The sequence below is a fragment of the Chaetura pelagica genome, unplaced genomic scaffold (genome assembly GCF_000747805.2).
Source record: "Chaetura pelagica isolate M959 unplaced genomic scaffold, ChaPel_1.0 scaffold93, whole genome shotgun sequence".
Taxonomy (NCBI): domain Eukaryota; kingdom Metazoa; phylum Chordata; class Aves; order Apodiformes; family Apodidae; genus Chaetura; species Chaetura pelagica.
Window position 1 is genome coordinate 126,684 of NW_009952800.1, and position 10,539 is coordinate 137,222.

General features: G+C 43.5%; 1 protein-coding gene across 1 annotated transcript in view; it reads right to left on the minus strand.

Annotated features, from left to right (window-relative positions):
* Positions 1 to 10,539, minus strand: part of NUP93 (nucleoporin 93kDa) — a 71,740-nt gene that overhangs the window by 26,284 nt on the left and 34,917 nt on the right. The window contains exons 3-4 of the mRNA XM_009994898.1: positions 2,084 to 2,146; positions 377 to 505 (exon numbers count right to left, since the gene is read on the minus strand). Of these exons, the coding sequence (XP_009993200.1) occupies positions 377 to 505; positions 2,084 to 2,146 (192 nt within the window). The remainder of the gene's footprint in view (positions 1 to 376; positions 506 to 2,083; positions 2,147 to 10,539) is intronic.

A 10,539-nucleotide genomic window follows, 5' to 3' on the forward strand; every position in this document is an offset into this window, starting at 1 on the left:
CCTGAAAAGCTGTCTGGTGTCACTGGCCTTGCAAAGGTTTCCTGAAGGTGAAGTTCACCCCAGTGTTTTCTGTCTCCTGGGTATATCAAACTAATGTGTGTTAGTGTGACTAAGTTCCCAGCTTGCACATATGTTACTTAAAATACAGCTTCAGCAATGAGGCTCTATTACCTGTACCATACAAGCAATCAGAAAGGGTTGATATTTGCCAACCAAAGTATTCTGCTGGTCACAGCCTTCTGGAATTCAAGAGATTTGATAATTGTCATTTATACACCCTTGTTGCTACAGAACAATCCAGAAGCAGTTTCAGCAGCACCAGAGTGCCAGTACATGCTGTGTGACTATGCACAGTGTTTAGAAAGACATGAGTTACCTCATTTTCCTGGGTGAAATCCAGAGCATCCTCCCCAGATGCAAGCAGAGTATGGAGAATCCTTTGTTTCACCTGTTCCCATTCCACCAGCATGGATTCTCGGTGATACTCCTCAGCCATAGCAAAGGTCTGTTGGAGAAGCAGAACCAGAGCTGAGGAACAGCCAGAGACACCAACTCACCTATTAATAGACCTCAACAAAATGAAACAGAAAATAGCAACTAGAGAAATCAACCAGGTCAGCCCCCAAGAGCTCATGAGGTGCTGTGCAATATTTTACCAGGTGTCCTGTCCAGGAACCAGGGGCTTCAGCAAGTAGGTGTGTGTGGAAATAAGACACTCTCACCAGACTGAGTCTGTCCCCTCCATAGGAAACTTAGCAGGCTGGAAATAAAAAGGCTCCTTTCTTCATTTTAACCACATGGACACAATATTCAGGTCACCACTGTTCCATGCAGCTTGTTGAGACTTAGTTAATGGCAACAAGCTTTTCACCCCCTTGGAGACTATAAAGGTTTGACTCCCTGCATTCTTAACACAGACATGTGTTTATTGCCCACATTTCATTTTCAGGTCTTTACCAGTATGTTTTGATTTTAAATGGGAAATGGGGTATAATAAAAATACAAGTATTAAGTATTAATCAGAAAATCTCTTATCAGGAATGTAATGTAGGAAGGTACATAGGGGAATGATACTCCAGGAAGAAACATCCTTTTACCTTTAAAATGGCTGATGTACCACATTGTCTTCAGATCCAACTGGGGAACTCATGGAAAGAAACATGTTTTCCCTCAACATTCCTTATTTTGACAAGAACATCAGGACAGAGAAGATGCTTCACTACCTTTCCTGTTGGGGTGATGCTAACCAGCAGCCTCGAGTGTACTGGGTCAGGAAATAAGAACATCTCCACTCACTCTGAAGAGAATAAACTAGATTGGATCTTCCACTTCTTTCCCTTTCCTAACCTTCCCACAGCTTTGTGCTGAAGTGCATAACTAAATGTCTTGGTTGGCTGAGTAAGTTTATCATCTCATTGCAGCCCACTGACTTGATGTTGTCAATTAAGGGGCAAAACATTCCCCAGTAGAAATTAATTGATAAGAGGCAGTGACATTTGGCAAACATTTAATTACAGTGCACGTATGCACCTAGAGCATAATTTGTGTTTCTTTGTTTTATTATAGAAATTCACTTTATACTTTCATAGTAGTATATAGGTCTTATCCTTCACTATAATAATAATTTCCAACAGGTTTTAAATATGCTACAATAATTGCAGGGTAATTACACGTAATTAAAATAATTTAATAATGTTTAAGTACTATTTCTTGTAATTTGAAAGAAACACAGGCTCAGTTCTAAACCTGATGCCCCAAGTGTACATGGAAGGAAACAATTTTAAGATAAGCACTAGCAAGCATGCAATGACATAGCCAAGCTGCAACATTAGGACAAACAAAAGGAAGTATTTTTCCACACCATATAATTCAATTGTGGAAATCACTGCCCCAGAACATGACAGATACCAAATGCAGAGACAGGATTGGATGAGATTCACATAAAAAAAACCTTGCAGTTCAGAAAAAAAACAACCCTAAAACAACTGCTTGCTTGGAAGTGAAGAGATGGGACATGGAAGAGGGGAAAGCTAACTCTCTCTTTTCTCAAACAAACTTAAAAAGGGGCTTGTTTCCAACTTACCCTCTTCCTGGACTCCTCAATAGCTGACAGCAATGCATTGTCTTTTTCATTCTTCAGGAATCCCTGCAGAACAGGAGGAACAGCTTCAGTCAGGAATGCAGCTTTGCACCAACATCAGACACTAGCTCTTTGAGAAGTGCTTCAAATTCTCTCCCCAGTCCACTCCTGAGAAGTTTAAAGGTCACTTTACTTCACCAGAGCTACCAGATGCCCATACAGAGCAATGTGAAAATGAAAATGCATTAATCCCCTCTTTTAATATGCATTAAATCCTGGTGAAATGTCCTGCTTCTATTCTCTTTTATCTCTGTGTCCCAGCAACTGCTTCCTCTTGCTCTCCATCTGAGGGAGCTGGGATGAAAGCTGGTAGGAGTGATAAGCCAAGATAAGACTGCTGGACTTGAGGATGTGGAAAAAATAAAAAAGGTTTTGACTTGGCAGCTTCAGGCAGGAGTAGAGCTCTTGGAGGCCCAATGGGAACTGTGAAAAAGAGCCTTAAAAATAGTCAGTTGAGGAAGGATGGAAATAACTAAACAGTTGGAAAGCATACAGGGAAAGTTTCCTGCACAGCCTCTCGCCCTGCATACAGCTGGAGTGGGAAAAATATTATACATAAGAAATGTATTTTTAATTTTTCAATATACCAGTACATCTCAGAGTTCAGGTGTACAGGAAGAGAGTGATTTAAATGAGCTGTAAGCTCCTTCTCCCAAAGGTTCCTTTCATAACCCATAGTAGGAAATAGATGATGTTTTTAATTTTAAGCAAAGACACAGAGACAACAAACAGGAAACACTTATTACACCCTGACTTGTGTATCTTCATTTTGCATTTTCACTGTTAAATCACCAATTAAACTAAGTTGATTTGTACTCCCAGATTTCAACTTAATAATTATTCAAATAATAAAAAAGGAAAAGAAGCCTTTCTCTCCCTCTGAAGTAATCAACTACAACATTATCAGCTCCACTAAGTGCTAATATCTTGAGTCTGTATGCTCACTTCACAGCCCTAAAATTAAGGGCAACTAAGAAATCCAGTTGGAAACTGTCCAACCACAGGTATCAGAGATTGCTGCTTAGCTCTGGGAGAGGAAAAGGGTTTGAAATCTCCCCAAACTGAAGAAATCTAAGAGGGGACTCAGCTGCAGAGGTGTGCTGCCTGCCTTCCAGCTACCCAGCACCAGCATGTGGAATAAAGGGCATTACACCCTTTCCTTCTCAAGGATATAGAACAAGCATTTGAGGCATGGGACAGCCTGTGACCCCCTTCAGCTGGAAATAGGAAGGTGACCCCTTTCTGTGTACCAGATAAGAGAATGAGCTGACATCCTCTGAGACAGAGGTGTGATGCAGGTCCCCCTAGAAACAGCCCCTGAACTGCACAGGGAAGCAGTGGCCACTTCCACACACCCTGTTCTTCAACTCATCAGGCATCACCTCCTGCTTCATTTTTAGAAATGCCCGCAGAGAAAGCACAGTTACCATCTGAAAAAAAAAAAAGGAATACTAAATCCAGATCCTTGCACATGTCTGGGGACCAACTATTACAGCAGCTGTCACCAAGGCAAGGGCTGCTGCAGTCACCTAACTGGGCCAAGACCAATCTTGGCTCCAGGCAAGAGAGGTTGGGAGGGATGGAGACAGGTTTGTCCATGTCTGCATGGGTGGAAGGACTTTGGAAGGGCAATAAGTTATTTTTCTTGTTATTTCATTTCCCCTGCCCCAACAATTATCTGGAATTATAACAAGGAGTGCTTCTGGACCTTCAAAGCACACACCAACACACGTGCAGCAAACCCAGCCCTGTTTCTGATGGTAGGGAGCTGATGCTGCTGGGAATGCCACCATTTCCTAACAATGCTGCTGATTTTACAGGCAAAAAAAACCCCTCCCTGTCTCCAAGATGCAGATCCATGGCTACCTGGCTGTGATGGAAGGTGCTGAACACACCAAGCCTGCTGAGGTCCTTGGTGCCCTGGTTCCCTGCTTGCTCTGTGAGCACTGAAAGTCCTCAGAGATACAAACCCTACCTTACTGCCTTTGGTCTTCTCCTCTCTCCTCACAGGGACATGCCCTGAGCTGAGCAGATACTTGACCAGAAGGGTACACACCAATGATGGTAATCAGCAGAATAATTTAAGATGTGCTTGAACTTGCCTTGCAGTCAGTAAATCCAGGCTGAGTACCTCACTTAATGAAGCCTCCCAGCTCCTAGAGAGTTCACAAGGTCCGTTTAAGGGATTACATTGCACAGAAGGCCAATTAGAGGATGATAATTGTCTTTTTCCATCTCAAAAACTACTCCTTTTGCAAGTGAAAATCCTCACAAGTTCTAAATAATACCTGTAATGCCTCACTGAGAACAGGTACATTTTAGAACGGTTGCTCTGTGCCCTGTGCTAAATGTGACTGTAGTATGACAAGTGCTGTGTCAGTTAATTACAGGCTAGTGGGTGAACCTCAAAAGAGGGAGGTTCAGTAGCTGCCGCTGGGGCTCCTTCTACTGCTCACAAATCTCCTTCTGCTTAGTGAAGCAAAACAAGAGCTCCTGGGGTTGTCACTCTAGGTTTTGGTGGCCAAAATGTCACAGGTTTCCTAAGTGAGGAGCTGCTGTAACAGCATTTATTCCTCCCCAGGTTTATTGCACTGCCACCCAGTGGTGCACTAAGCTTTGGTCACTGGACGACCAGCTTTCACATACATATAAATGCACACAAATGTCCTTCTGCTGTAAGAAAAAGCAGGGATGGGCAGAAAGATGGAAGAGATGTGCTTTACATTAGAGAATTTCAGTCCTCAAAAAATCCCAGGCCACAGGACAGCTTTCAGGGTTCATGATTCTCTTAATCCTGGGCCCTGCACAGCGCTGGCTGTGCTCATGGGGTTCCATCTGCCTTAAAAGATCCCTGCAATCCCAGAGGCAAGGCTGGACTTTGCCACTCACATCACAGCCTGCAACAAGGATCCAAGGGATGATGTGCAGCAGGGAGTGCACAGCCCCAGAGCAGGAGCTGCCCTCTGGGGGAGATGCTGCTGCCTTACAACAAGACATTTTCTGTATCCAAAGAGAGGAGAACAGAGATACTGTTAGGAGACAAAGGGCTATTTCCCAGCAGCAGATGGTAAAGATAGGAATAGCTAACACAAGCACTGCTAAAACCTCAGAGGTGAAATCCTCACCTTGCAGCTCTCCCTGAACAAGCTCCGCCAATGCAGGGATCCCAATGTAGCCCAGATTTTGCTTGAAACTGAAAATTTATCTTACTTCCCCGAGGCAAGTTTACATAAAAAGCTCAGAGCTCTAATGTCACACCATGCTGTCCTGCTTTAGTGAGTGGCATTTAATTTTCCTCTCTGTTACTGTGGGGATCTCACACCCTAGTGTGGAAGGGAAGCAGCACAACTCCCCTCCATCTTCTCTGCAACGCTCACTGCTCAGTGTTTCCTACACACCATTTGTGCAGTATCTGATGAGACAGTGTTTGCAAAACAGGGACACAGGTGTAGAAATACACCCACCTTCCCACCTTCAGGTCCCCACTTTCCAGCTAGTTCCACTTCTTGCATGTCTACTGGTTCTCAGCATCTTTCCCCAGCACATTCCAGTTCCTCTTGGATCTCTCACCCCTTGGATCTGAGCTTCTCACGTTCTTCCCTCCTTGCTGAAATCCAGCCCCACTCAAGGATGATTTGTAGAAGTGGCCCCACCAGTGGAGAAGCAGGACCCTGGGAGGTTGTACCCCTATTCTTGCTCTGCTCCTTGTTCCACTGTCATTTCTCCTCTCAGGCAACTGCTGCCTGACATAGGGTGACATAACAGGAACTGGCACCTGCCTTGCTCCAGCCTAAATTCCAACAAGGAAGGATCCCAGTAACTAATTCATTATCAGTAGGAAAGGGCATGCATGCACTGATGGTCTCTTTTTGACAGGAGATTTAAAGTCTCTTCCATTTACTGCAGTAAATCAGGTTAGTAAACTCTTTCCTGGCTGATAGAAGTCTCTTAATTACTTCCATCAGCCAGGCCATACTTTTAATACTTGATCTTAGTATTCAAGCTGTCAAGAGAAGGCAAATGTTGCCAAATAGTGTATGGAGGCCTTGGATGTTGACAGCAATGCTTAATTTTCCACTGGCAGGGGAAGAAAGGAAAAAATGAAATGAACAATCTGGGGCATTTCAAGTCAATTGCTCTTTGATTAAAATATTTCCAAATGCTGGATTTCCAGCAGATCCAGTGAATCCTGCAAAGGACCAGAAGGGATGGTGACTGTAGGGTGAATAAATAACACTCTTCAGCAATGGTTTTGGAACAGTAGCTCCAAATGAAACACCTAATTTGATGTCTACTAGGGATTTTAAGAAACAATTTGCTAATTACAACCCTACTGCAAAGGTAAACATATCTGTGTACCCTCTGGGGTGGGGCACAGCCCTCCTGGCCACCTTCTCTGGAAACAGAAAATGAAGCAAAACTACCTGGCACCCACTGCCACAATTTATAGCCTTTTTTTAAAACCCAAATTATTTATGCTGACACAAACATCAATGCTTGCTGGCTGGCTCTAAACAGACAGGCTGATAAGCCCATCAGCAATCCTGTGGCCAACTCATGCATTCCTGAGGATGGGCACATGCCAGTATGACATGGGCAATAATTTCCTGTATCCTAAGATTTGTTTTCCAGAAAGCATCAACATCTGCTAAAAACACGCAGACAAGCAGCTTCACTGCATGCCTTGGCTGTGCAATAACAGCATCTTTCAGAGCACAGAGAGCCCAGAGATCAGCTACCAATAGCCATGAGCTAAGAGCATTTGTGAAACTGGTCTTCTCCTTAGAGGACTTCAGGTGACACTGCTACGGGGCCAAAGCAGACTGAGGGCCCAGAGAGGAAGAGAACCCAAGGAAAGGTGATTCTATAGATCACTTCAAAGCTACATGAGAGAGAAGGAACAAATTGTACAGACACTCAAAGCTCCACTGAGAAGGAAGGTCTGCAGAGGCTCATCCCACAGAGTTCAAATCCAGGATTTAGCAAGACAAAAGTTTTCCTGGCCTAAAACAGCTGAGCTTGTCAAAGCATAATACACATTTCTCAAGTTCCTTAGAATGGGAAATCTTGTCTCATTTTTCTAAAAATGTAAATCACTGTTGATTAAACAGAAGAAAAAATAAGCAAAAACCAGAAGGATTTAGAGTTTGCTAAGACCCAAGAGCCAGTTGTTTCATACTTCCAAAGCAACAGCCATAATGAAGCTTAAAAGGGAAAAACATGCATCTCTGCTACCTGCCTTCACAGGGGTCTTAAACCACATCCCCCCATGCACCATAACTGTGCTCCACCTTTCTAGTCAATACTGGTGTCCAATTTGTTTGATAGCTAAGGCAGGAGAGCTCTTCCCCACTTTGCAAGCACATACCATTTCAGTGGCAGGAAGTCATTAAAATATACAATCCCTGGCCTCATCTTGGCTCTGCTGTGTGACTAGCAATGATTTTAAAGATTATTTCTGTTTTGTTTTTTTTTTTAAAGCAGCTTTCTGCTCCAGCAGAATCAAATTTTGCAGAGCTGCAATACTGTCTCCTTTCATGATGGAGGAGCAGCAATGTGGAGCTCACCCTGGTAGAAGCAAGAGTTGATACACACCCTCCTAGAGCCTGTGTCACTTCCCTGGGAGGGTGGTGAGACCCTGGAACTGGTTGCCCAGAGAAGCTGTGGCTGCCACACCCCTGGCAGTGTTGAAGGACAGGTTGGATGGGGCTTGGAGCAGCCTGGTCTAGTGGGAAGTGTCCCTCCCCATGCAGGGGGGTTGGAACTAGATGATCTTGAAGGTCCCTTCCAACCCAAACCCAAACCAGTCAGGGATCTGATAATTCTCTGGTCCACACACTAGGAAATGAAGGGGCAGCACCACAGGCCTCCCTGGGCAGGTTGTGGAGGATGCACAGCAGTGACCTTTGCTGGAGACAAGTTGTGGGGCAGCACAGGCATGATCTGTGCTCTATTCTGAATACAGCCTTTCAACTGCTTTGCAGAGTGAGGCAAATATTTACAGAGCACCCTCTGCCATGGGTTTGTCCTGGCAACAAAACTAGTACATTTTTTGGTGTAATTTTACTGGTTTAGACTGTTTGATCTGTGAAACTGCAGTTCTTACAGTAATCTTCAGACCATACCCAGGAATATTAGGTATTATTACTCCTGTGAAGTCACTCTAGTGACAGAAAAAACTCCAACTGCCACAAGAATCAGTCCCCAGGAAATCCCAGAGCAGCTCCTAACAGAAGCAGGTGGGAATGTTCTTTGACTCTTGCTGGGACACTGGATCTGGGAAGTGAAGTTGGGAAATAAGCTCCTTAGACATACATGCTTGGAGGGAAGAAATAAAAATACCTCCTAGCTCCTCCTTCAGTCAAGAGACCACCCCTGAAGTGCCAAAGGGCTAATATCAAACCTTCAGTTCCTGTCAAACCATCCCCCTTGAGGGCACCAAGAGGCACCACCAGATCCCACATCCATCCAGAAGAGCATACCTGCAGGATGTGGCCGAAGACGAGTGATGCAAGGTGCCTGCAGCCAATTTAAGCAACATTTATCCCAAAATGTAAAAGGAGCAGAGCTTTACCACACTGGAAACATCTAGAAAAATACCCCTGGCTCAGATTTCCTGCCAGCTGCTCCCACAGCAGCCTCAAAATTGAACACTCTGCTACATGGCACTGCTTGTTCTGTGTAGAACCAGAAAACATCACTACTGGCAGGAAAGAACTCCCCAATTTTAGTATCTTCTAATTCAACATAAGATGCTTAGTGAGTTGACAGTTTCTTACACTACAATCTATCAGTATTTCACTTTAAATTGTACTTACATGTAGCTTAAGACAACATGGAAACTCACTGCAGTGTTCCCAGTCATTTTAAGATTTTACAAAATATGCCAGAGAAATTTGCAAGGTGTAAGAAATTCAAGCATAATGATTACATTGAGTGGAATAGGACACTGTTCTAAACAAACACCAAAATGTATCAACCACTGCAATAGGTGGAATGTATGAGTTTTACATTGTAGCTAATTATGAAAACATTAGTAATTATCCATACTATTTGTTGTGCCTTTTCCCTTCATCAGAGTGAAACCAAAATAACCTCAATTACACAGATTAGTGCCCCATTCTGGGGCTCTGAAAATCTTTGCCACGTCACGTTGGGCTGAATGGGAACCCTGTCAGAAGTGGTTTTAGGAGGATTTGCAAAGTCACAGGCACTTTCCTGGCATAAAACAGATAAAACCTTTTTAATCCAGAATTTTACAGTGAAGTTGCTCAGGATGAGATTCTGCTCCACATTCAGTTTTCAGCCTCCAATGCACAGATCATTTTTGACAGCAATTGTTAATGGAACACAAAACCAGTATAAGCAGCAGTGCTACTTTCTCTAGTGATTCTCTCTTCCTTCCCAGGCACATCCTCATTTTCTCCCTACAACGCAACTGGGAGCTGTTCAACAAGAATTCCAGATCCTACCAAGCTACAAAGTACCAAGAAAACCTGTGCAATAACAAATAGGAAGCCTTGAATAACCCCAACCCACTTAGACATCATGCAAAGAACAGAAGGAAGAAAAAAACAATGGAAAAAAAGGTTTATCTGAACTAGAGAGAGAAGGTAGACTCTTGCCAGCCAGTTATGGCAAGTAGGAAATGTTACTCAAGAGCCACCAGAAGGAGCTTTCTTAGCTGCCTAACATTGGTACATCACACCTGAAGGCATCTCAAGACAAATGGAAACATTAAAGATAAATAAATTGAAATGTCACAAAGGCAATTAAATGCAACATCACCTCGCTTGGATACAACTTCTTGAGACAGGGCAGGTCTCTGCACAGAGGAGACCAGCAGAAGGACCCACAGGAAGCCCACATCCTTTGGCACTGGAGTTTCACCAGCAGCTGTGGCATCAGCTTAGAGCAAATGAACCAGAATCTGAAATCTGAACTCACTGATTGAGTTTCCAAATGCATGGCTGCTTTTCTCAGGATTTTTAAACAGAGGGAGGACCCTGGCATGGGGTCAGTGCCATGATGAGCAGCCAGTCTCTCCCCTGCACTATAAATATCCTTGTATTAGCATCCCAATTAAGAAATACAACCCTACAAACACCATCAACGCATCAAGAGATTCACAATCAAACCAGAACTCAGGGCTCTACCTCTTTTTTTTTGTTTGTTTAAATTTAGACTAAATTCTAAGGTAATCCCAATGGGCTTGAGATCCACCACAGAACCTCCTCTTAAAAATATTTAGTGTGAAAAGAGAGAATTTCTGATCATCCAGTCAAATAAGCTATCGCCTCCGCCTCTCTTGTGTCATGCTTTTCAAGGGAATTCTGAGGAAAAAAAAATATACAGATTTAAGTGATTTAATCTTTCATTGTACAGCCAGAACTAAGTTT